Source organism: Neophocaena asiaeorientalis, unplaced genomic scaffold (genome assembly GCF_003031525.2).
Source record: "Neophocaena asiaeorientalis asiaeorientalis breed wild unplaced genomic scaffold, Neophocaena_asiaeorientalis_V1.1 scaffold91, whole genome shotgun sequence".
Lineage (NCBI taxonomy): Eukaryota > Metazoa > Chordata > Mammalia > Artiodactyla > Phocoenidae > Neophocaena > Neophocaena asiaeorientalis.
In genome coordinates this window covers 14519678-14546423 of record NW_020173198.1, presented here as the reverse complement: position 1 = coordinate 14546423, position 26746 = coordinate 14519678, and the positions used below count along the sequence as shown (strand labels likewise).

The 26746-nt window shown below is 51.2% G+C and overlaps 1 protein-coding gene across 3 annotated transcripts in view; it reads left to right on the top strand.

Moving 5' to 3' along the window:
- The window catches only part of CLEC16A (C-type lectin domain containing 16A), a 208797-nt gene that overhangs the window by 86650 nt on the left and 95401 nt on the right, over nucleotides 1–26746 (top strand). For all 3 annotated transcript variants that reach the window (XM_024744278.1, XM_024744276.1, XM_024744277.1), the window contains exons 13-18: nucleotides 269–391; nucleotides 4055–4164; nucleotides 4945–4989; nucleotides 7597–7647; nucleotides 11128–11256; nucleotides 19521–19641. In XM_024744278.1, the coding sequence (XP_024600046.1) occupies nucleotides 269–391; nucleotides 4055–4164; nucleotides 4945–4989; nucleotides 7597–7647; nucleotides 11128–11256; nucleotides 19521–19641 (579 nt within the window). The remainder of the gene's footprint in view (nucleotides 1–268; nucleotides 392–4054; nucleotides 4165–4944; nucleotides 4990–7596; nucleotides 7648–11127; nucleotides 11257–19520; nucleotides 19642–26746) is intronic.

Below are 26746 nucleotides of genomic sequence, written 5' to 3'. Positions count from 1 at the left end.
ACTAAGGTCCCTCAAGCTGAGCGGCGTGGCCAAAAAAAGAAAAGAAAAGAAAAGAAAATATATGTTTTAATATATTTACTTAAGTTCCAGTTCCAGAAAACTCTGAGGTGAGTCATAGTACAGGCAGCACCCGGTCATGGCAGGAATCACAAAGACGGACCGTGGACGGCCGAGGTTGAGGAAGACCCGCTCGAAGGGGCCTTTCAGGACACGGAGGGCACTCGGTATGGCAGCTGCGCTTACAGCCGGCCCCTTCCCTCCGTTCCAGGCATGGATCCTGAGAAACTCGAGCGGATCCAGCTGCCGGTGCCCACTGCGGCCGAGAAGACGACCTACAACCACCTACTGGCGGAAAGACTCATCAGGATCATGAACAACGCAGCCCAGCCAGGTGCCCGGGCGTGCAGGCGGTTCCCAGGGTTGGTAGAGTTACGGGGACCAGGCCCCACACTGGCACCAGGAGCCCTGGCTTCTAGATCTGGCCCTGCTGGGAATCCAGGCAGACCTCAGCCATTCCCCTGCCACATACCCCCATGTCCTGGGCCACCCGGACCCCTCCCGTCCGGCTGTGTCTTCATCTCGAGGTCTCCTCCTCTTTCCTTCCCCCATGGTGTTTGTGCCAGACCCTCTCTTTCTTCTCCTTCCATACTCAACCCTGCTTTGGTCAGTTTTGCCTGTGTATGCAACCCTCCTCTTGGGGTGGCCCAAGGCCACATTTGAGCATGAACTAGGCTGAGAGTATGAGTGAGGGGGAAGGTTGATAATACGAGAAGTGCCCAGTGTCTGGCACGTGTCAGCCTAGTTCTGAGGTCTTGGCCAGCACCGACCTTTAACCACATTAGGGGCTAGAAAGAGCAAGTGGAATGAACTAGCACAGTGGTTCTCAGCTGGGGGCAGCTTTGTCCCCAGGGGACATCTGTCAATGTCCAGGGACATTTTTGGTGGTCACAACTTGGGGAGGGGTTGCTACTGGCATCTGGTAAGCAGAGGCCAGGATGCTGGTAAACATCCTACAGTGCACAGGACAGGCCCCCACAGCAAAGGATTATCTGGCCCCAAATGTCAATGGTGCTGAGGCTGAGAAACCCTAATTGCAAGGCAGGCAGAGAGGCCATCGGGGCGTGAGTGAGTGCGCAGGGAAGGGCCGGACGGAGATGCAGCCTGGTGGAGAGAGAACCGCTGGGCTGAGTGATCAGGAGCAGTCCAGGGGGTGGCCCCAGTCAGGCTCAGGAGAAGGGCAGGCGTCCAGGGTTGGGACTGCAGATGAGGACCTCAGAGTCAAGGGGGGAGGTGGCCAGAAGCACAGTGTGACCGCTGCGGAGTGAGTGCAGGGGCTTGGAGAACCAGGTCCAGGGCCTGAAGGGTATCAGTAAACTCAACAAATGTTTATTGAGTGCCTCCTGCGTGCCAGCCTCTGTATGCGAGGGACGAGGGTATAGGAAGTAGGGGACAGACGTGGATCCTGTACTCCAGGAGCCACGGCTGGGGGTCTATGGAATCTAGACCTCAGTGTGGGGTCAGGGCCAGAACTAACACTGTGGGGCTCACAGATGGGGTTTTTTTGTTGTTTTGTTTTTTTTGCGGTATGCGGGCCTCTCACTGTTATGGCCTCTCACGTTGCGGAGCACAGGCTCCGGATGCGCAGGCTCAGTGGCCATGGCTCACGGGCCTAGTCGCTCCTTGGCATGTGGGATCTTCCCGGACCGGGGCACGAACCCGTGTCCCCTGCATCGGCAGGCGGACTCTCAACCACTGCGCCACCAGGGAAGCCCTCACAGATGGTTTTAGTCACAGGAGAGGAGAGAGGCGTGTGTAGGACTGAGCTCTGGGCCACTACCGATCTCTGAAGGTGATATAGAGGGGGAGCCAGCTCCAGAGCCTGGGCCAGGCCCCACATGGGAGGGGGAGGGCCAGGAGGAAGGTGTCCTGGGTGGCAAGAAAGATGTGGGTGGCTCAGGACCAAGGGGCGCTCGCTGGAGTCAGTTTCCACGGGAGGTCTAGTTGGGGGAGGCGGAGCACGTTCCTGAGGATGGTGGCCCCAGACCGGTTGGCAGGAGCTGTGTAGCTGGACGGGCCTCGGTGATGGGGAAGGTAGAGCGTGGCCTGGGTGCTGGGGAGGAGCGTCCACGGTGGGGAGGATCGGCAGGCCCCCTGAGGACGGTGTATTTCTGAAGAGAAGAGGTTGGGGCAGCTCAGAGGGACAATCTGGAAGCTTCTATGAGGCCTCAGGAGTTTGCTGCTCCCTCTGTTCCCCTGGAGAGATGGACCAGCAGGAGGAATAGTCAGCAACTTGGCAGGAACTTGCAAAGGAAGAAGGGTCTTGGTGGAAAATCACCATCCGCTTGCCTGGAGGCAGCAGGAGGGGTGTTTCTGACCTTGGCCCACAGCGCAGCTCCGTGGAGGGGCAGGCGGGAGTGATGCCTGGGCCGCGGTGCAGAAGTGGTGGTGGGGCTGGGACGGGGAGAACGGCCAAGCTGAGACTAACCAGCCTCTGCCCGGGTGGCCCCTGGAGTTGTGTCGTGCTTAGGAAGGCCTGGTTTTGCTCGTATGTAACCAGTTCATTTTTGGGCAAACAGATTCCCTCTTCTCACCTGTTTGCTGCCCTACCCCCACCCCTGCCCTAACACACACACACACACACACACGCACGCATGCACGCGTGCGCGCAGTGTTAAGGGCCAGCCAGGGAGGTGTGCAGCGGTGTGTCTGCCTTGAGTTTTTCCCCAGTGGTCCATCCTGGTCCCTGTTGTTTCCAAGACCTCGGAGATGTGGCCTAGAAACTCCCCCCTCTCCTGGCCCCTCCTTCCACGTGGAGGCCTCTCCCCAGAAATGAGATTAAAGACTCAGGGGGAGTTTGCTAAGAGCAGAATGCCCTTCAGTCAGGCGGTCACGGGTGCTTTCTAGGGATGATGCCAGATGTGGGTTTTGGCATTCAGTGCACCCGGAGTCCACCACAGCCCAGGGTGAGACTTGGGACAAGCCACTTCACTTTTCTAAACCTCAGCCTTTAGAGAACCCATTGCAGTGGGGTTTTAGAGAGACTCCTTGAGGGAGCGTCTCTAAAGCACCCAGACCATGCCTGGCTCACAGCAGGACAGCAGGTTGTGTCAGTCAGAACTTGGTTGCAGTTGACAGAAACCCAACTGAGACTCGCTGAGACAATACAAACAAACAAACAAGACTGTTGGCTTGCATGACTTCAAGTCTGTTGGGCCCTGGCTTGAGGCACAGCTGAATCCGGGGCTCAAACAATGTTTTCAAGCCTGTCTTAGGGCTCTGTGGCCTTCTGCCTTGGCCAGATGACTGCCTGCAGCTCCCGCCACCTGTCTCTGTTGGGCTCTAGACTTGCTGTAGCAGAGACGCTGGGCAGCCTGGTGGAAGGGAGGACTCAGGGCTCAGTTTGTAGAACACGCTGGTGAGGTGACCACTGCGGACTATAGTGCTTGGGCCATCAGGGCCCCACCGCTGTCCCTGTCCTCTCCGCAGCCCAGCACGAGGAGAGGGTCTTGAGCCCGGTGGTTCCAGTAAGTTGTGGAACTGAGCCTTACTGACTGTGACTGGCTCCCTTGCTCACCCCCTACCCAGTCACTGTGACCAGGGGGCTGGATGGCCCTGACCAGCCTGGGGGATGTGCCCACCCCTGGGACAGGGGAAGCAGGACCAGCTCCACCCAAATCACATGACCGAGAGCAGGGCTGGTGGATCTCCAAGGGAAACTGGGGGTGCTTGTCCCTGAAGAAAGGGAAGGAATGCTGGACAAGCAAAGTGACCGCAGATGGCCACTTTCTAGGCCTTCAATAATAAGTAGTTACCCATTTTTCCTCCCTCCTCTCCCCCTTTAAGGGGACTTTGGGTAGCATTTGGTACAGGCGGTTTTGATGAGAACATTCAATTGTAATTGATTGGGAAGGAGGTTGGCACATGGGGGCTCCCTCTGTACCCCCACTGGATGTCGGGGGACCTGTCAGCTGACCTCCAAGTCAGGAAGGCAAGAGACTGCCTGTGAGGGCATGCAGCCCGGGGTACGCGCGGCTGACCCCGGTGTGCTCTGCAGATGGCAAGATCCGGTTGGCGACGCTGGAGCTGAGCTGCCTGCTCCTAAAGCAGCAAGTCGTGACCAGCACGGGCTGTATCATAAAGGACGTACACCTGGCCTGCCTGGAGGTGAGGCCCCCTTCCTCCAGCACCCGTGCCCCAGGGGAGGGTAGGAGGAGGTCGAGGGAAGCTGCTGCATCCAGACCGCAGCCCGGTCCGCAGCACCACTGCGAGGAAGCTGGGCCCCAGACCCCTGCCGCCCCCTGTACCCACTTGCTCCCACGGACCTGCCCTTCCACTGAGATGGGCCCGAGAAGCCCACTTACTAGTGAGTTTTAGTAGTTCTCTTGTATTTGGCTCTGTATTTGTCTCCGGGATTTTTTTCTTTTTATATTATGAAAGTTTTATATGTGTACAGATACACATTTATTTATTTATGGTTTATCGTGCTACTATGTTCATTCATTGTTTTAAATAGCTTTCATTGTCTTCCCTCTTATTTTCCATGTTTATTTTAGAAAGTTTAGAAACTACAAAGAGGTAAAAGGTAATGATAGTTGACACTTCGGTGTGTGTCTTTCCAGATACCACATACACTCACACACACGTTTACAAGTGAATTTTTCTTTTTATAAAAACAGAGTTATCAAGGCCATGTTGTAGAACCTGTTTCTCTCATGTAACTGTGTATCAACAGCTTTCCATGTCATCACATTGAATCGTCTGTCCTTTGCCCATTTTTATTTTGAGCTCCTTCTCCCCCACCCCCTTACGAAGAACCACTTTATAGATTAAGATTATTAGCCCAGCGTCTGTCTTATATAGACTCAGACTTTAGAATTTGTGATTTACCCAACTCACTTGCCTCCATGAGACCTGCCCCCTCACACCCTCCCTCTCTTTTAACAGGGAGCCCGAGAAGAAAGTGTCCACCTGGTGCGGCATTTCTATAAGGTAAACTGCCGGAACTCGGGTACAGCAGTGTGTGTGTGTGTCGTATAAGTCAAGACTGTAGCGTCTTCAGTGATTTCTTACACCCTATGGGTCCTGAGTAAAAATGTTCAATTTCATCCTCTCTGGAGCAGTGGTCTCTGCACTTTTCTGTCCATGCTCTTGTATCAGCAACTTTTGAGGACTCACCCCTAGTATGGGACTGTTTATTTATCAATTATATATGAATTTGCTTATTGATGAGTTTACATTATATACAGATAGTCATATGACTAAATAATACATATGAACTTATGTGTTCATGAATTACATGTGCTTATACATACAAAATTACTGAATTACATATGAGTTTATAAATTATATGCATGCGTATTATTTATATACATGTACAGGCAGACCTCAGAGATACTGTGGGTTTGGTTCCAGATCACCACAATAGAGCAAATGTCACAATAAAGAGAGTCACGCAAACGTTTTGGTTTCCCAGCGCTAATCAAAGTTAGGCTTACACTGTACTGTGGTCTGCTAAGTGTGTGATAGCATGGTGTCTAAAAAAAGAGTGCATACCTTAATTAAAAATACTTTATTGCTAAAACATGCTAACTGTCATCTGCCAACACAGGGTTGCCGTGGACTTTCAATGTGTAAAAGAGATTCAGTATCTGTGAAGCAGTAAAGCAAAGTGCAATAAAATGAAGTGCGCCCGTTTGCACACACAGGCTCCAAGCATTTATCCTGAATGTAGGGAGAGCCGGTCAAGGACCACCATAACTTAACGTATTTGCAAAACTTGTAGATCTGTCTTCAGTTTCCAGATGATTCGTTTTAAGATACTGCATTGTGATGGTTTTGCTTACCTCTTTTCTTAAGGCAGAATATAGCCTTAGGCAAGGCTCATCACTCGTCAGCAACAGTGGATAATCCATATGCCAAGCAGTCTTAGTTTCTGACTCTTTGGCCTCCACATCAGATCTCTCCAGATCCAGTGAGTGGTGGTTTCCCCTTGTACTCTGGCTGATGAAGAGATCCTCCCTGGAGGAGGAAAGGCGTCGGCCGCGCCCTCTTCTCATTCACTTGCGCTGTTATTCATTGTTTGTAGTCACAGCAGTTTAGCTGTGAACTAGATACACACATGAACGGGAATGTTTTTCTTTGTAAGAAGCTTTTTAAGCCACCGCCCATTATTGTCAGTGTTCGTTGAGATAAAACCAGGTCATGTAATCTGGAAGTGTACCTTGCCGCGATCAGATGACGCCACGCAGCAGCTGCAGTACAGCGGACATGCCCAGACGAGGGTGGCACCACCGTGGGCCCCACGCACCGGGGCAGAAATCCCAGTCTCCCCCTAGACCGGCCCAAACCACACTTGGCCTTGAAGTGAGGATACGAGTCCTCGGCAGAGGCATCTTTGAAGCTCTTTCCGGTATAACTGCTCTTAGTTTATTCCCCTGCCCCCCACCCCCACCCTGGCCCCCAAAAAGCTTCTGGATTGCAAAAACAGGAAGACATATAGGTAGGCATCTTCCCAGAGGATTTTTCCTTCTCACTGACAAAAGGAGAACTGTATTTGAATTGCAGCTCCCTTCTCCCAACCCACATTTTTCTCTCTTGTATCCTAAAAGGTTTGCGCCCTAAGTACAGTATCTCACAAGCTTATGGATATTCTCAAGGGTTGCTATTTCTGTGGTTATTGCATGGTTCTCACACCACACAAGAACTTTCAAGTTTACCTGTGGTTCTGATCACTGGAAAAACATATAGAGGACCTATTGCTTTTCCCACCCCCAACTGTGTGTGGGGTGGGGGGGGGCGGGGAGGGCGCTTAGGAGACAGGCCAGGTCTAACAGCCCTGACACGCTCAGCCAAGTCTCCCCCGCCCTCCCCCGCTGCAGGCCTATCCAGGGTGGTCATAATGACTTGTGTGCATCAACTCATTTTGTCGTCCTATTGCACAGACCTGGGCTCTCATCCCAGTCTTGCGGTGAAACAAAGAGAGGCTCCAAGAGGTACGGCTGAGATTGGCCCCTGGTCTATGTGTCTCACAGCCAATTCCTCCCCACCACCCTGTTCTGGGAGGGACCTCCGGGGCAGAGTCACCAGGGCTGCAGGAACTCCAAAACCCCAAAGGCGCACCTCAAAAACAAATGGAACAAGCCGTATAATTTTAGAGTTAAGCATATTTAATCATACTCTTCCTTTCAGAGGTGTGGATCCTCATAGCTTTAACATGACAACTTAACTGAGATTCTTCTTTTCTCCAACCATTCTCAGCAAGCAGATGGCCTTAAATACTTGAAACGTTAACCCTTTTTATATTTTAATTATATATGAAGTTATTTTTGTTGTTTTTAATTAACTGCCTTGACACTAGAAATCTAACTACACATGCTTGAAAAAAAGGAGAAAAACGTTGAGGTTCCATTTGATATTTGGGCTTTCTTTTGGGCGTGTGTGTTCTTATTCACGTGTGTATTTCACTTCCTGGTGATTTACCAGAACTCGCTAATAAGAAACAGATGGCCCCAAAAGCCTGAAACTGGAGTTTATAATACTTTGTTGTTTATGGGGAAAAAATGTGCATAACCTTCTCTTTCCTTCCTTTCTTTTTAGGGAGAAGAAATCTTTTTGGACATGTTTGAAGATGAGTACAGGAGCATGACGGTGAGTGAGGGGCCAGAAGCGCTTGTGGGTTTGCAAAGCTTGCCCTGCCGAACCAGGGGAGAACTCGTCTCATTAGGAGCTTTCCATCCAAATGACAGAGACTGGTGGGGAAGTGCATTGAAAACAGTGCCTTTTGATCCCCACCAGTGAAACTTCAGATGACATTCACTCCCCCTAAGTTGGGGTGAGTCATAAGATGGTTCAGAAAGATTCACTTTGACATGAATAGTATTTGATTGAGGACTTAGTCCGTGTCAGGTGAGTCCGTGTCAGGTGTGTACAGCATGTCGTACATGTGAAATCTCTTAATCCCCACGTCAGCCTGATGGGAGTCACTGCTATCATTATCCTGCTTTTGCCGATAAGGAAATAAGAGTCAGAGAGCTTGAGGGAGGTGCCCACGTGTGCCCAGCCATCGAGGAGCAGAGCCGTCACCTCCCAGTGTCCTGCCCTGCTCTGCATATTGCGCTGCCTCCTTCTTCTCTGTGCCACCAGAATGCCCCGCACCTGGCTTTTCCTCGAACCTGCAGTGCCAGCCCGGGGTCTCCCCTGTCTTGTTCTCTGTGCCACCAGAATGCCCCGCACCTGGCTTTTCCTCGAACCTGCAGTGCCAGCCCGGGGTCTCCCCTGTCTTGTTCTCTGTGCCACCAGAATGCCCCGCACCTGGCTTTTCCTCGAACCTGCAGTGCCAGCCCGGGGTCTCCCCTGTCTTGTTCTCTGTGCCACCAGAATGCCCCGCACCTGGCTTTTCCTTGAACCTGCAGTGCCAGCCCGGGGTCTCCCCTGTCTTGTTCTCTGTGCCACCAGAATGCCCCGCACCTGGCTTTTCCTTGAACCTGCAGTGCCAGCCCGGGGTCTCCCCTGTCTTGTTCTCTGTGCCACCAGAATGCCCCGCACCTGGCTTTTCCTTGAACCTGCAGTGCCAGCCCGGGGTCTCCCCTGTCTTGCAGAAGATTGCAGGTTGCTCTGTTTTGTTCATTCACCTCTGCGTCCCCAGCACCTGCCCCTTAGTTGACACTCAGTAACTAGATGATAAATCGCCCTTTTCACGGACAAAAGAGTGAAGTGATTCGGGAACTTTACAATAAACCCAAGGGTTTAAAATGTCAAAAAGAAAAAGACAGCGTGTGCTGTGTGGCTCCCTGGCTCCCTGGCCCGTCTCTGGGCGTCTGGATGGCTGGGCCCTCACCACATCCTCGCTCACGGCACATCTGAGGCCTCGCAGAGCCTTTTCAAGGGAAAAGTGTAAATTGGTATAATTCACCTCCAGAAATGCCCCAGCAGTGACCAGGCCTCCTCTCGGTGCTATGTGAGCCGCCCGTGTGCGCCTCACACCTTTGATGGCCACACCCCATTATCCCCTCGACCCCCCCCCAAAGAGTGTCTCAGTCTTCTACTCTTTGGACCAGGAATTGGAGTGGAGTGGAGTCAGTGGTCAGCTGCTGTCTTATGTTATGCCCATGACGTCCCCTTCCACAACGTAATTCTCCAGAGGTTTGGCTTCTTGTTTGGAAACGTAAGGCTTGTGTGTCACTTGACAGCACAGTAAAGCTTGGGCTCCTAAACCCCTGCACAGTTTCTGCTTTTGCTACTTACTAACTGGAACCCTGAGCGGGTTGCTTACTTCTGAGCCTGGATTTTTCCATCTGTAAAATGGGGCCCAGACCACACAGCTTTCCAGGCTGGTTGTGAAATACCTAAGGGCTGCCTCCTATAGAGGTTCAGCACCACGGATATTCGGTTCCCCTCCCTCCTGCCCTAGGGAGCTTCCTGGGTTTTGTTTGTTTGTCTCAGTGACACATTTATTGCATGTTTTGCACAAAGCCTGGCACTCTAGGGAAGGAACAGCTGACGTATACCCAGCACCCGTATCTGAGTTGTTAGCTCAGACTTAAGGAAATCAGCACGAAGCTCAGCGAAGTTGGGACAGCCTCTCGGGTGCTGCCAAAGCCAGGCCTTCACTTCTGACCCTTCACTGTTTCTCCTGTCACCTCTTGCTTCATGCAGAGGCATAATGGGCAGGAGTCCTAGAGGGGGCTTGTCGGAGGTGGTTGAGAGCGGAGTGGTGGAGAGGAGGGAGCTGCGAGGGAGCCGAAGGCAGGCCTGGAAGGCCCTGCGGGAAGGCTGGAACCCCAGGTGCCCCGGAGACAGGGCTCTGCCACCCCCACTCTGGCGTAAAGGAATAGCGACGGTAGACCTCAGCCCTTTGGAGGAAGGCTTCACGGGTCCAAAATAAGAAGGTAGGCAGCACGTGCGAAGGGGCTCCCTGTTCACCAGGTCTCTGGACGGCCGGACCCTCTCCACAGCTCTGCCTTGTTTAGTCAGCTTTATGTTACAGGAGGGAAAAAAGTGTGATATGATTGAAGCCCACTTTCTAAAAGAGACACGAAAAAGCTCACGATGCTTAAAGGAGTAAAATGAATTCTATAGAATATTTACCTTTGTGAAAGGTCATTCCTTTATGATGGTAAATGAAGTGTCAGTGTCCAACAACACATGCAATTAAGGGGTCAGTACTGACGCAACAAAGTTCCAGGAGGGGAGGTGATGTTAGCATGTGTCTTGGTAATCGGAGAAGGCTTCCTGGAGGCGGTGTGGAAGGAGGCAGACAGCTCTGCCCCTCTGGCCCAGTGGCTGTGGGCATGCGCCCTCCCTCCGAGCTCAGCAATCCCCTCCGTAGTATGGGACAGCCCCGGCACCCGCCCAGTAGGAGGTGAGCCCTGCGGGGGCCTGGCGAGTAGTAGGTGCTTAATAAGTGACTTGGTTCTGTTACCCCAGGTAAGAAGCCAGGGGGGCAAGGAAGGAAGGGGGAATGCGGGTTGTGTTGTGGAAATCATAGTGGGTCTGGAGCCGGGCAGGCCTGGGTCCGTGTCATGGTTCTGCCACCAGCCGGCTGAGTGCGCCCACATCCATTCCTCGGCTTCCCCAAGCCTCCGTTTTCTCGGTAAGTTCAGCAGCCTTCCTGCTGGGGTTGTTGGGAGGCTTGGACAGGGCCTACGCGCAAAGCCGCTAGTTCTCTGCCTGCCTCACAGTCAGGTCCCCTTAAACGGGGGCCACGTCGCTACATCTGCTGTCATCGTATTGGAAGTGCCAGCGATGGAGGCGGGCAGCAGTCAGGCTTCCGCACACAGGGCAGACCACCCTAAAGGGACCACCGTAAAGGGCTGGCCTCCTTACTGAGGCCCCTCTCCCTGCTGCGGGGAGGGGAACAAGAGGGTGAGAAAGAAGAGCTTTTCACAGCAGGGAGGCAGCTTCTCCAGAGTGTCTGAGCTGTCACTGCAGGTGAGGGGACATCTGCAACTTCAAAAACAACAAGGCACATCTCTCACATCTCAGCATCTGGCTGCCTCGAGGCTTCACTCAGTCTGAATCTCGGTTGATGTGCTCTTTAATATGTGCAGATGGAGGTGAGAGGCCAGTGTCGCCTGCCCCAGCACCTTCCTCCCTTCAGTGAGCTTCCCTTCGATGTCTGTCTTCTAGATGAAGCCCATGAATGTGGAATATCTCATGATGGACGCCTCCATCCTGCTACCCCCTACGGGCACGCCGCTGACGGGCATTGACTTTGTGAAGCGGCTGCCATGTGGTGACGTGGAGAAGACCCGGCGGGTGAGTGGGCGCTGGACTCAGCCTCTCCTTGGCTGCTGCCTTCCAGGAGCACCTCCGGAGCGGGGGGAGGAGGGTTCCCGACCACATCCAGACTTGCCTTCAAACACGCCTTCAGAAGAGCCAGAGCTCCTCCCTCGCACCCCGCCACCAGACCTAACTTCCCCAGGCGCGCTGCTCTTTGTTAAAGCAGAGATTGAAATTCCATCGTATCTGGCCACGGATGCCGGATGTCGGTGTTGGTGGCAGGCAGGCTGCCTTCGCTGGCACGGAGCTGGCCCCGACCCCAGAGCTCTGAAAGAGGAAGCGGGGCCAGGCTTCTGCGAAGGAGCATGGTGGGTGAGGAGTCGACATAGTGCAGGTGAGGCTGCTGTGAAATCAGCCCCGTGAGGCCGGGTCCCCCAGAGATGGCGTGGTGTTAAGGTATCTGAGGGATCTTGGGGACGAGGCACACGCAAATGCAATTGTGATTCTCGCTGGCCTGCAGGAGAGGTGTGTGAAGAGATTAGTTCTCAGAACCCAGCTGCAGTGTGCGCTTCCGTTATCAGCACTTTTTTTCTGAAGCAGTCTCCCAGGGCTGTTCAGGGTATTTTATCTCCCTGGTAAGATCAGTTTCTTTCTTAGAAAGCACCATAACCTTTTCCTAGAAAATCGTTCCCTGGAGATGTGGCGGTTAGTGGATAAATTAGAGGAATTCATTGCACTCAGCTCCCGTTATCAGGCCGCATCTTCCTCTGAGTTAATCCAAGTGTAGCCAGAGTGGCAGAAGTGTTTTAACCTTTAGATTTTAAGGAGCGGGATTAACTTGCTGGATCCGCCTACAGCAAGAGGATTCCATGGCCTTCCTGCTGGTGATTTTGCCTCAGATGCCTGGCCGGGTGGGGGTGGGTCACAGAGGAAGTTGGACCCGTGTCTGCAGTCAATCCACATTCCCTGCTGTCTGACCAAACCCACAGCCCTCATCGCAGGACCCACCCTCTCTCCAGGCCAGTGACACCTTCCTTCCTTGTGCTGCCAGCCAGGGCTATGGGCCCCATGGCCGGGCACACGATTGTTTGCGGGTGGCAGTGTTTGCACTGGGCATCCTTGGCATCGGCTTTTACGGGGGAATTGGTTCTGACAAATGCATGTCATATCTGCACTCCTTCATGGAGTGGACACGCTCACCCTTAACCTTTGGTTGGCCTAAGAGATGCTCCCGAGCAGGGTAATGGCAACACACCCAGTCAAGCTATCGTATCCCCAGACCAGAGAGGACCCCGTCCCCAGGTCCTCCTTGGACCCTGAGCCAGAAGGTCCAGAAGATTGTGAACGTTGAGAGCTACTGCTCTGCGTTGCATCCTGCCTTCTTTTCAGTCCACAGTCCGTCACGTTTCCTTAACAGTCATATGAGCTCATAGCCTGTGTGATAAAGCAGATCATTCATATCAGTTCTTTATATGAATTTCCTCACGTAATTCTACAACCACCCTAGAAGGTTGGCGCTAGTATTATCCCCATCTTGCAGAGGGATAAACTGAGGCACGAAGAGGTCAAGTGATTTGCTCAAGGTCCCCCAGCTAATAAGTAGCAGAGCCAGAATTCAACCTAGGCAGCGTGGCCATTCTGACCCGCTGCCTGCCACTGCCGCCTTCATTGTGTTTATTAGCCCCACTCCTCAAGGAATCAGAGTCTAGAGGGCGAGGTGGGAAGAGGCAGTGCCAGTCCATGGGCCAAGGCCGTTTCTAAAGGAGCATGGGGTCAGGTCCCTAATCCTACCCGGGGAAGGAGGTGGAGCAGCACAGAGGGCTGGTCCTTGAGCCAAGACTGTGGGGAAGGGCTGGGCAGCTGGGGGAGGCAAAGGCCCAGAAAGATGTGGCACATTCCAGCACCGCCGACAAAGAGGGACTGTGGCCGGAGCCCACCGTGAGGGAGGCTACGTGGGAAGTGATGGGGCTGGGAGGAGCTGAAGGAGGCAGTTCCCAGAGGCTTTGGAGCCCAGCGAGGACCTTGGCCTTGTTGGCTGGTTCCTGGCATCATGTCCTGCTGGCTTGGGGCAAACGATCTTGATCCACAGGAGAAATTCAGGGCTGAGGCGTATGGCAGAGGGAAGGTTGCTTGGGCTTTGGGGCTCCTGCTCCCTTCTGAGCCACTGTCTCCTCACCCAGAAAGCAGCAGTGCCTGCCCTGCCAGCGTCCTCAGGAGGACTCAGCAGTAAGGCAGAAACACAAAGGCCAGTAGGTGCCTGAGGCTGGGGTTCTTCCTCCCTTGCCCTCACATCTCTCTTAGTTCAAGTTCCCAGGACTGTGCTGCACGCCTCCCTTGCCCCAGATGGGCTGCATGGCCCAAACTGCTAACTGAAGCACAAGCAGAGCCCCTGGGACGTCTGGGCTTCCCTGGGGTCGCTTGTTTGGCCTTCGTCTGTCCGGTGAGTTTATAAAAGCAGCTATCAAGTCCCAGCATCCGTGGGTTTAGAGCCAGGGAGAAGGTGGAAGGATGAGATAAAAGGGGGCTGGCCATCTCAAGGCAGAGCCATCCACCTGAGAGAAGCTTCCGTTTGTGACTTCCAGGATCCATTTCTGAAGGGGAATTTTGACCCTTCGCCCCAGTCCAGTTCCTGATGCAAGGCAGCTGTCTGGAATCCTCCAGAAGCTTAGCTCCTCGGCCCATTTCAAGCATCAGAACACAGCAGTGTGCTTTGAATTTGAGCTAAAGGAAGTGTATGGTTTAGCAAGCAATTGAGGGCTTATGTGGTTTGTTTCATGTTCTTTGCTTGTATCCAGAGAACATTCCATTTCGTCCTGTTGGATTCAAAGGTTTTCCTTCCCTTTCTTTTTTCCTTCTGCCGAGTATAGGCTTTTCTAACTTTTAGGAGGCTGACCCTTTTCAGAAATCCCACCCTTTATTTTCCTTAAGGATTTGTCAAAGTAGTTCAAACCACCCTAACTGGTAAATCATTCCTTCGTACGTTCGTCAAAGAGCCGCTGGACTCCTGAGGGTGCAGGAGTGAGTAGGGCATGCGGCCCCACTCGGGGCCTCTCATCGCGTGGAGAGAGGCGAAGTTTATGAACAAGTGTGATACCAGGCTGCAGTGAGGGCTCTGAAGGAAAGAGGGGGCACTGCTTTGGAGAGAGTGATCAGGGGAAGCTGCTCGGCCAAGGTGACATCTGAGCAGAGACCTAGAGAGTGAGAAGGAGCCAGCCAGGCAAAGATGTAATGGAGGCACTTTCCAGACAGAGGGAGCAGTAAGTGCAAAGGCTGCGGTTGCAGAAGAGTAAGGCATGTCCAGGGAGCAGGGTGACTGGAGTGGAGCGAGGGAAGGGGTTAGGAGAGGAGGGTCAGAGCCTTGCAGACCGCGGGGAGACATCTGGCAATAAAGTCATGTTTTCCCTCTTGCCTTTTGCAAGTTACACCATTTATCCTATCATCCTATTTATCAAGCATTTTCTAGGCACTGTGCTAGATGCAAGAATAGACAGAAAACAAATAATACAAAATAAGACCAAAATAGCAAGAGTGCCACCGAGCCATCCCAGCTAAGAAGGGAAATTCATGTTGAAATGAGGTCACAGGATCTGATGAGGACATGCATGCAGAACCTTGGACTTGAGCTGGACCCACCCCACATGGAAGGGCAGTTGAGAGAAGAGGTTAAGAAAGAACACAGGCTCACAGACCAACCAAGGTTCAATCCCAACTTCAGCTGTGTGACCTTGAGCAAGTTACTTAACCTCCCTGAGCCTCAGGTTCCTCATGTGTCCTGCCTGTCAGGTCTTGCCCAGAGTAAATGGGAGAGAGCAGCTGTGAGGTGCCTGAAGAGTGGTAGAGCATTCTAGCATCTTGAGTGGGAAAGAAACAGAGTCTTTTAATGATCTAAACCTACTGAAGCTTAATGCTAGAGAAAAGAGAGTTAGGGAGAGGACTTTCTGGTGAAACCCAAAACTGAATCTAAACCACTAGCCATCTTTTTTTTTTTTTTAACATCTTTATTGGAGTATATTTGCTTTGCAATGGTGTGTTAGTTTTTTCTGTATAACAAAGGGAATCAGCTATACATACACATATATCCCCATATCCCCTCCCTCTTGCGCCTCCCTCCCACCCTCCCTATCCCACCCTTCTAGGTGGTCACAAAGCACCGAGCTGATCTCCCTGTGCTATGCAGCTGCTTCCCACTAGCTATCACTTTTACACTAGGTAGCCATCTTTATGGAGTAACCATGGAAGCCATCATGAAATAAAGATATTTGCATGAAGTTTTATTTGTCCCTCCGTACGTTCTGTGTCCCTGTTCCCTCGTAAAACCACAAACAGTTTTTGTGTTTATCGCTATTGACATTGAGGAAATAGGCTATTTTTCTTTTACTCTTTGGATATATATTACACATTAAAGAAAATACAATAACATCTCATGAAGTTTCAAAAGTAGGGGGAAAGAATTTCCTGTGCTTTCATCACCCTAAACAAACAATACATTTTGTGTATCTTCTCCCATTTTTGTTTGCAAACACATCTTTTCATGGTTGCGTGGGTATGGACCCATGGACTTGCATTCATCCTCGCTGCTTTTCTCTCTCCATTGTGGAGCAAGAAGTTTTTCATACTGTGATACAGTTTTAATAAGCCTAATTTCTTACTGCTGCATAAAAAGTTCATCTGGTGACTTTTGCCATAATTTACTCAGGCGTTTTCCTGCTGGTGGACATTTTGGTTGCTCCCAGTATTACATTATTTTCAACTAAACTGTAATGAGCAGCTTCACAAATACAGTGTTTCCTTTCTTTTGGCTTATTTCTTTAGGATAAGTTCCCAGAAGTGGAATTTCTGGTTCAAAGGGTATGAATATTTTTTTGTGTGACTCTACATATTGCCAAATTGCTTTCCCGAAGGGCTGTGCCCACTTTAAACTGCTTCAGCACTCTTTTAAGAATGACTGACTTCCACGGCCTCGGTGGGCTCCTAACTTGAGTGACTGTCGCCTGAACTCATCAGCTTGTACACCCGGCAAGGGCAGCAGGAGAGAGGGCTCGGACCAAGCATTGCTCTGGGGCTCAAGGTGTCCCCTCCACTATCTCCCACCCTGTGATCGGGGTGGTGGGCGCTCCATTTCCAGAGCTCCAGCCCAGGCTCGGGGGATCCACGTGACTCACCTGACTCCAGTATGAACCAAGGTCTGTGTGACTCGGAAGCCACGCCCCACCCCACTCACGGGGCTCTCCTTGCCAGGGCTTACTCCCAGCTGCATGGAAGCAAACCGGAAAAGTCTCTTCTTTATATTTGAGCTTGGTCAGCCGTCACGCCTTTCCAAATCTAATCTCTTCTTCCAGAATCAGTCTTTGTATCGTTCTATGATAGCATCTCAAAGAATAAGAATGCCTTTTTCCTTTTCAGTAATACTTTTAAACTTGCACATTTATTTAGAAAAGTCAAGAAAAACACTCAATAAAAGCCTGGGCCCTAATCCTTCAGTCTTTTGAAGGCAAAGGCATGTGGTTGGAAGAACACAGACTTTGGAGTCTGGTTATTAGTTGAATCACCTTGGGCAGGCTGCCTAACGTTTCTAGGCTTTGGTTTCCTGTCTATAAAATGGGAACCATGCAGGGTTGTTAAAAGGCTCGAACAAGGTGACACAGTACAGCCCTCACCTGTACCTGGCAGGCCATGGGTAAACAGAGGGAGCCGTTATTGTTTTAGAGGACAGTGGGATGACCTGATGACCCTTATCCTGCTATCTCACCTTTCTTTTGTGGATTCTCGGAGTTGTGGGGCTGGTCACCATGCCTGCCAAACCCCATAGACGCCCATGGGAGCCCCGCTTTCGCCCAAGTGGAGTACTTGGCCCTGTGGGAACATGCCCTCACATTCATGGGTGTGGGCTTCTCACATGCTCTTCCTTCTCTTAGGAGTTGGGGCAGGACGCAGGAAAAGTATTATTGGGGGTGTTTATTTTGTTTTATATTTTTAATTATTTTATTATTGTTATTAATTTGTATTCCTGGAACTATCTTCCATTTTGTTACTTGAAGAGCAAAAGCAGATGTTTTATCAAAAAGGTCTACCTTAGGAGCCAAATTCCAGGCTCCTTTAACGTTGGAAGGTTTCTGGTTTTCAGAGTGATTGGGCTGTAGAAAACCACACACGTTTCTCCTTTCTCATCCCCCAGCTTTGGTCCTGCTTGATTTCTTTGCCTTCAGAACTCCGAGAGGAATGGGTTTTTGACACAGAAAAACCCTTCTTCTGTTTTATTTCTGTTTTCTGTTTTATTTCCCCTCATCTCTGAGGTCAGGACTCCTTACTTGAGAGCTCAAACAGCCAAGTAGTTTAAGTGACCACCCACGTCTTGGGCTTTCTGCACTTGGGCTGGGTTTGAATTCCCTTGTGTATATGCCTAAGTGACACAAGTATCAAACATTCCTGGTTTCAGTCCCCACCTCACCTCTCTCAAGTGTGAACTTGATCACCCTGCCCCTCTCAGCTCCATTCCTTCCTGCTTAAAATCTTTACATTGCAATAAGGTGCCTATGGTGCCTGGCACGCAATTGGTGCTTAATATAGAAAACCTGTGTTGCTGGGTTTATAGTGAAACTACAACTTTTTTTCTTCTGATTATTACAGATGTCTTTATGAAGACTGCACTTTAAAACATTAAAAACAATCTGATCAATGCCACCACCACCACCATCATTATCATATAAAAGCTTATTTTTTCTCTAGTGCTTCTGGTTGACAGGGGAATACCTGACCTCACAATAGGTCCAGAAGATAGGACTGTTCTTCCAGTTTTCTGCATTAGGAAATTAAGTAATTGGCCCAAGGTCTCCTGCCAGTTCTGGGCCAAGGCAGGATTAGGGTTTAGAGGTGCCCACGGGCACCCTGGTTGTCTGGGTCATCGGGAGCCAGTGCAAGCCTGGCTCTTTGCGAGCAGTCATCTGTCCCCCCTGCCTCTTGCTTTGGGAGGCACTTTGTCTTATAAAGGGCAGCCTCCCGTCTCATTGACCCAGGCCTACAGCCTCAGAACTTGGAAACAAAAGAGGACCCAAAAGCGGCTGCATGGCTCACCAGTGGCGACAGTGGTTTGTCCCCATCGCCACCCTGTGCCCAGATGTTGAGTGGCGGGAGTAAAGGGTGGCTGCCCCTTTACGGACCCTGTGCTGGCGGCTGCCCCGCCAGGGTCATCTCAATCTCCCAGCAGCCCCGTGCGGTAGAGACTCCCGCCCCCATTTCATGCAGGAGGGAATGGAAGCTCATGAGGGTCAGGGGCCTTGCCCAGCGTGGTGGAGCTGAGAGTCCAACGCGGACCTGTATGTCTGACTCAGGAGCCGTTTGCCTCGGGCAGGCCCACCAGCTACGAGTCAGGGAAAGTAGCCCAGAGGCCACCTCCCCTGTGGCTGCCCTCCTGGCCTCTTGTTGGTGGGCAAGTCAGCCCCAATCTAGGACTCAAGCGGAGGGTACCTCCAGAGCAGGCTAACCCCAGGGTGAAGGCTGCTTTCTGCACAAACTTGTCTGGCTTCCAAGGCCTGGGATTCTGCTTTGTTTCTGCTCTCTGGAAATGCCTGCTCACACTGGAGTCTGCCAAGACTCCTCGATGGGCCAGGAATCCCTGTGCTGATGGGGGCCACCTCTGTCCCCAGAAAGCCGGCTGGGGAAGTCTGAGGGGCTCTCGGGGCACTGACATCACTGCACACTTGCCAGGTGGCAGATCCTCTGCCCTGTCAGTGGCACAGCCCCTGTTGTAAGGCCAAGGGGCCAAGGCTCCTGGGTGAAGGGCTGCCGGGTCTGGCCATCCTTGAACCCCACCAGCATCTCACCTTCTGTCTCCCTCACCCCCACATTCAGTAGGTGGGTCCTTGAAACACTCATGATTTGGATTTCCAAATTCCGTGCTGGTTTAGTTGGAAGAGGCCTGGTTCTTGCCCTCCGTAGATGTGAGCAGGGGGCAGGTCACTTGGCCTCCTTGGGTCTCAGTGCCTCATCTGCGAAGCGGGGCTGCCTGCTGAGCAGGGGTGCCATGAAGGTCACATGACACTAGAGGAAAGGTCTTGGCAAGTGACAGGTGCTCAGTGAGGTGAAGTGGCCCAAACCTGAACCTGTGGATAATTGAAAACAGGGTGCATCCTTGATTGTTTTTTTATCTTGGCTCTGAAAGCACCAGAACCATGATACTGAGAGAGGGGGCCTTTATTTTGTTTGTTGTAAGTCAAGAGTCACTGTGTGATTTCTCCATATGGAGCATCTCACCAAAATGACTTCAGTTTCCATCTTCTCTGCTCTCCGAACTGTTGGTCCAGGCCATCCGGGTGTTCTTCATGCTCCGTTCCCTGTCACTGCAACTGCGAGGGCAGCCCGAGACCCAGCTGCCGCTGACGCGGGAGGAAGACCTGATCAAAACGGATGACGTCCTTGATCTGAGTGAGTTGGTCACCCCAAGGCACGGCGGGGGTGGGGGGGGGCACCACCAGGCTGGCTCACGCGTCGCTCGGAGGGTCATGTGCGACCTGCATGTTGTACTGGGATTGATTCGTGACCGTGAGCTAACAGAGTGTGCTTGTCACACGAAACTTTCGAAGAAAGGGCCCTAGATTCTGGGCACCTTGTAGTCAGTCTGTGGGCCCTGCTTTCTGGAGACCAGTGGGCGCTGTGCGGGGGTTTTGCTGAAAGATCTGTGCACAGTGATTGGGGTCTCAAGCAGGGATGGGCACAGCTCCAGGGTCCCTACCCTCCGTATAGTCATAGCAGCACCAGTCTGATTGGTTTTGTGTATTAAAGGTTGTCTGTATGATTTTAATGAGGATTCTAAAGGATTCTGCTGCTAAAACAAAGAAAACTTTCAAAAATGCAAATCACCAGCATTTAGGTAAAGATGATGGCTTTGGAAGCCAGAGAACCATGTGCTTAGCCTGCAAGCCTGGGCTTCTTATTTAACCACACAGTGCCTCAGTGCTCTACCCTGCAGTGTGAGGCTGAGATTTAAAGGAGACAGTGGGTATAAAGCCTGATCATGTTCCCGTAACCCTTCTCATATTCATATAACTCTTTTTCCTCTGTTTGCTGTGGGGCACGTGCACACTGATGGGCAAGATAGTTTTTTGTTTCTTAAAGACATTATGATATTTTAGGACTCTTTGGTTATAAGAGCTAGAAAACCCAACTTAGACTAGCCTAAGGAAAAAGAAAGGGGAATTCGCTGATAACCACTGTAAAACCAGAAGTAGTTCTGCCTTCAGGCATGGCTAGATCTAGGGACTCAAGCAGTGTCATCAGGAAGCTGCCACCCTCCATCTCTCAGCTCTGCTTTCCTTTGTTCTGGCTTCATCCTCCAGAGGGCTCTCACCAAGTAGTGACAAGATGGCCAAGATCTGCTGAACTGGCTAAGCAGCGCTGACAAAAACAGAGCTTCTCTTTCCCTATAACTTTTTAGAAGTTGGCTAGGCCAAGGTCACATGCTCAGCTGTGGTGCTGGGAGGTGGGACCTGTTCCTTTTGAACCCCATCACCTGGGGATGAGGAAGGAGGGGACCCTCAAAGGAAAATCACAAAGAAGAGATGGGAGCTGGAGAGGCAGGAGCAGCAGATGGCCACTCTGTAGTGTGCAGTGATGAGAGGGCCCTTGTTTTAAATCAGCGTTACTGAAATATAGTTTACATCCAATAAAATTCACCAAGTTTTAGTGTACAACTGAATGAGTTTCAACAAAACTCATTCAGTTGTGTGACCAGCGATTATGATATAGACCATCGAGGGCTGGCTTTTGAGCCAGGTACCCCTGCCCTGCTCTGTATTCCCTCGAGCAAAGGATTGAAACCACCACAGCTGCTGTTTGCTCACCTGTAAAATCAGGATGATCTTCCTTACATTACGGGACTGTTTTGAGCCTCGAGTGAACTGTAATATGAAACAGAACATGACCGAGCATAGCGCCTCGCATGTGCTCAGGGGACCGGAGCATTGCCCGATAATCAAGTGCGCTGGTGCCTGTGAAGAGCAGGGCACGCTGCCTGACACACAGAAGGTTCTCGGTAAATGATGATTATGGGTTTTACCTGATTGTCCGACTCCTTTTTCTTGCCTCCTCTTGGTTTATGCTTTTTTCCTTCTCTCTCAGAAGAACAAGGAAGCTACGTCCCCTCTGTGCTCTATGCCCATCTTCTTTGGCCCTTTTCCCCCTTGAGAAATGGTCACAGGGGTTTCTGTAAAGGTTTAAATGGATGGAATTGGCTGGAGAGACCCATAAACCCATCTTTCTCTGATTGGATTCAAGGAAAGAGAGAGAAACAGTATGCTTTAAAGGGGGCCACTCCATCAAGGCAGCAAGAATGTTTGCATCCCTGAAATGGAATTAAATTTTATGCTGGGAATTCATATTCCCTCCCTCCGCCCGCTAGGAATGGCCTGCTGAAACAAAGGTTAAAAGTATTTCACTTATCAATTTTAATTGATTAGATTGCTAGTTGAGATCACTTAACTGAGCCTTTTTGGGTAGTTGGCCATTAAGAAAGTAATGGCTGGGCCTTCCCTGGTGGCGCAGTGGTTGAGAGTCCGCCTGCTGATGCAGGGGACGCGGGTTCGTGCCCCGGTCCGGGAAGATCCCACATGGGATCTGGGACCGTGAGCCATGACCGCTGAGCCTGCGCGTCCGGAGCCTGTGCTCCGCAACAGGAGAGGCCGCAACAGTGAGAGGCCCGCGTACCGCAAAAACAAACAAACAAACAAACAAAAAAGAAAGTAATGGCTGTCTGTCTTTACCCAACCTGATTGCAAATTATGTCTTTGCTAAAGAGGGTGCCGTCCAGAAAATACTATGAATTATGGATTTTATGAGCATATGGTACTAGAGTAAGATACGCATGTGTTGACTTTTCTTTTTGGTGTTTATTCTTAAATGCTGGAGCTTCTCACCTTCCATTGGGGAAAAATTAACATGCTTTGCACTTCACAAAATGCCTTCCTGTGTATACTAAAGGTAGGAAACCTCCTAATGTAGGTGAAGGCATTCATAGTTGCTGAATGTTGGAGGCTGGGCTTGCTTCTTATGAGGCCGTGTTTTGTCTCCCTGAAGCTTGAGGAAGCTGACTCAGGGAGAAGTGTTTGGGGGTTGGTCAACTTTTATCTAAGGTGATAGGGTCTGCTTAAAGGAATGCCAGCTCTGCAGCAGGAAGAGACTTTAACTGTATTTGCTAAACTTGTCACACTTTGATAAGAAACCACAGCATAAGAGCACTCAGAAGCCATCCCACATGTCCAGCAGCCAGCTGGGGGGCCAGGTATGGCAGGTGAGCTCTGTCAAGGTGGCTTCCAAAGAAGAGCATCAAAGAGGCCATCACCCCTTCGGAAAAAATGTGAACTGTGCTGAAAGCCTGTTTCGTTTTCACTGGAAAAAAGTGTGGTGTGGGGAGGAGGTCAGGACTGGCAGCCATAAAGGAAGGAGGGGAAGGCGAGGGAGGGAGCGAGGGAAGGGGGAGGGGAAAGGAAGACTAGAGTAGACTTGACTAGGTAAAGTCGATTCGATTTTAGAGGGAACATAGAGTCTCTGTACACGCAGGCTTCAGCTTCAGTAGTTTGTGCCTTGTGCTAAGCCTCATTTCCTTGGCTCCACCGTTTCTCTTTTAACCACCCCTGCTCCCCGCCGCCCCCAGTGTGTTAAAGCAAAGGGAAGACATCATGTTACTGCATCTATAAATACTTCTCTCTAACAGTTAAGGAGTTTGGGTTTCTCTCCTTGATTGAATTGGTTGCCACCCTTGCAGATGGTGAGCTTCCCCAGCCCCGACGCTGCTCTGGGTAGAGCCCGGAGACGGGGCGCACTCTCCTGTGTTCCAACCACGTGGCCCCATTGACGTTTGATTTTGCAGCCCCTGCTGTAGTTGGAAGCAAGCAGCTTTGTGACCTTGCTCAGGGTCTTAATGCTCGTGAGGCTCAGTGGCCTTGCCTTTAAAATGGTTCTAAAAGACCTTGCGAGGAGGGCTGTTGAAGATCAAAAGAGATCACGTTCATGAAGCACACGGCGCCCAGCTTGGTGCGTAGCAGGTGCTCGGTGAATGAGAGCTGGCGTCCCCTCAGCAGCTGCTGAATCAACGAGATAGAACTCATACTGCGGGATGCTGAGGGGTTGGCATTTTCTGCTTTGACAACATTTTGAGGAGCGCATCCTGAAATATTTAAATCAGTTCATCACTTGTATGATGGCGCCGTTTTGGGGGGTAAGAAAGATGGCTCTGGCTGCGTGGGCCCAGATGAAGGGCGCTGTACTGCATCCAGGCATCCAGGAGGGCGGGGCATTCCTGCACAGTCACCGCTGGGCCTACTGACCGACAGCCCAGTAGTGTTCTGAGGACAAGCAGAGGAGAAGCCAGGTTCCTGCCCGTCTGCCTGCGTCCAGATAACATGGGCAGTGACAGTATGGGAAATTCCCCCCTTACCCAAACACCCAAAAGAGATGCCAGGCAGCCACCAGGCATCCTCAGGAAGCATCCATGTGGGCACTTGACATTCACATAGTTGTAACCATGCCATTTGCGGCACACACCTAATCTTGTATTCTGGTTCTTTAAATCCATTCAGCGAAACCCATCCATTAATTCAGCTTACTGAGCACCTGCTGTATGCCAGGCACAGTGCTGGGATCTAGGATGTCATAGTGAACTGAAGTCAGACTTGCTCTGTGGTGCTTACAGTTGGGGGCAAGGGGAAGGGACCATAAACAGGTGAGGAAGTAAATACTAAAGGCACAATCACAGGTTGATTGAGGTGGCTCTGTGGAGGTGATGAACAGGGTCCAGGGCTAGAGAATAACTAGGAGAAGAGGGCTCACAGGCTGGCGAGGGAAGCCTCTCTGGAGAGGCACAGGCAAGGAGGGACCAGCAGGTTGCATGAGAAAATGCAGAGATGAGGCCTGGGAGTTCGAGAAGATGTCAGAGTGGGAGGGGAAGGCGCGCATGAGCTTGCTGCGGCCTCCCAGAATCCTGGAGGAGGCCCATGCGGCTGGCAGCAAAGGAGCAGAGGAGAGAGCGGCTGCGATGAGCAGGGTCTCAACTCCAGTGCCGTGGGAGGCCATCAGAGGGTGTCCACGGGGACAGCCACCCTGAATGTTCACTTCTAGAACTGGAACTGCTGGGTCAGACGGTGCCAGCAGAGGCCCGTGAGCCATGTCAAGCGTCTGGAGAGGCCATGTAACCTAGTGGTTATGAGTGTGGGCTCGGGAGCTACGCTGTGCCAGGAGAAATCCCAGCTCGGCCCCTTGCCACCTGCCACCGTATGACCTTCAACGAGTAACTTAATCTCTTGGCACTTCGGTTTCGTCGCATGTAAATCAGAGCTGTTGGGAGGAGTCAGTGAGTCAGGGTATGTGGTGCGTCTGGCACAGTCATAGGGAGGCCAGTTAAGAGGTTGTGATAGGGCCAGTGGCAGTGGGGAATGAGATGTGGGGACGCAGCCTTCCCCCCTGCCACGTGGGAGCAGGCCGCTCCATCCTGGGGGCAAACACCTGGGGCTCTTCCTTGTCTCCCCTCCTTCTCTCAAACTCAACTTCCTGTTGGTCAGCACACCTAGGTCGCGCTTCCCTCCAGATATATCCGGGATCTGACCGTCTCTCCCAGCTCGACCCCTCAGTGCCTGGCTTGCCATCGTCTCTCACCTGCACTGTTGGCAGCAGCCTCTTAACCGGTCACTGGCTTCTGCCTGGTCCCCTACAGTTTATTCTTGACACTGTGTGCGGTGTCATCCTCTGAACACGTTAAGTCAGAGCACGTCCTTCCTTTGCTCAAAGTGGCCTCCATCCCACTCTGACGAAGAGGAGAGATGTTTACAGGGGCCTATGAGGCTGGGCATCACCCGATACCACCTGGCTCTCTCTGCGTCCTCGCTGTTCTTCAGACACACCAGGCATGTTCCCACCATGGGCCTCTGCTCTGGCTGTGTCCACCCCTGCTGCCGCCTGCAGACTGCTCGTGCCCCAGAACAAGCACAGCTGTGGGCACGTACAAGGCCCATGACACCCACATGTGGCAGTCGTACTCCAAATTCTCCATCTACGTTTGAATTCTGGACCAAGCCCCACTCTCTTTATTATCCTCTTGTTAATGAATGTGAATGTGAATGTTATATATTCCCTGTTTCCCCAGTTTCCAGCACTCTGTGTGCTTCGTCCTAACGCCCTTGCAGGCGAGAGCTTTTAGACAAAGTGGACATCTCTGGCTGTACTCATCTGAATGCCTAAAGAGTCGTTTCCAGCAGGAGTATTGTGAAGCTCCCTAAGCAAGTTATGTGGTTTGATTGTAAGTCCGTGAAAATGAGAGCTCGTTGATTTGCTTCTCTTGCAAGGCCAAGGCTAGTTTTGTGGTCCTGTCAGTTCTGCAAAATCCTCTATGTTGCCTTATTTTGCTGATGGCCCAGTCACTGTCATGTACCTCATCTTGGCAAAAATGAGAAAAGAGCATAAATAATAAAGACTCTGAAGACAAACCCAAAATGCGGGACATTTAGACAACTTTTCACAAATGGGAGTGTCAGGGAAGAGCAAACGGAGTGTGGAGAGGGCCAGGGTACTGTTCTAGATTACTGAAATGGAAGAGACATGACAACTGTCGCCTGAGATTGGATCTTGGATTGAGGAATAAAAACAAAGTGGCTTTAGAGGGCTTTTTTTGTGAAATTGGAAACATTTGCACATAGATTGCGATTGGATAACGTAATCGAGATCAGTATTACCTTTCTTGGGGATGTTGATGGCATTGTGGTTCTGTGGGAGAATGTCCTCGTTCTTAGGAAGTACAGGCTGAAGAGTTTAGGAGTAAAGTGCCATGCTGCTTACAACTTTGGAATGATTCACAAGATAAAAATGTGTGAGTGTGTGGGTATAGTGAGGGAGGAAGCAAATGCCGCTAAATATTAACCATTGATGAATCTAGGTTAAGAGCATATGTGTGTTTATTGTACTGTTCTTTAAATTTTTTTGAAAGTTTGAAATTTTTCAAAATAAAAGCTTAATGAAGTGGAAAGAGAGAAATCAAGTCCTTGAAAAGTCCGACATTTAATTAACAAGGAGTGTAACGTTTAGGATTCGGGGCTCTGGATTCAGAAAAGCCTGGGTTTGAATCCCAGCTGTGTGGCCTTGAGCAAACTAGTTAATCTCCCTGAGCCTTTTCCTCATCTGTGAAAGTGGGGAGATGATACTGCCTGCTTCAGAATTGTTCTGTTGATAAAGAGTGAATCCATCAAAAACTGCTCAGCATCACCCTCAGTGTGCGAAGGCTTTCCTAGTGGAAACGGTCATGAGCGTTCTTCGTTTGGACGGCACACTGGGCACGGAATGAGTCTTCTGAACTAGCAGGCGCTCTTTAGGAGTTCTGAGAAAGCAAAGCCTCATGACTCTTTCCGTCCAGGGGATGCACTGAGAAGTGGAGGAGGTCACACAAGCTTGTGAATTAGATAAATTTCTTGGAGAGATGACTTTCAGGAAAGTGGGTGCCCGCTAACTGGAGAAGAACTGAAACCTGTAGGGGGAGGCTTGATTCAGACCC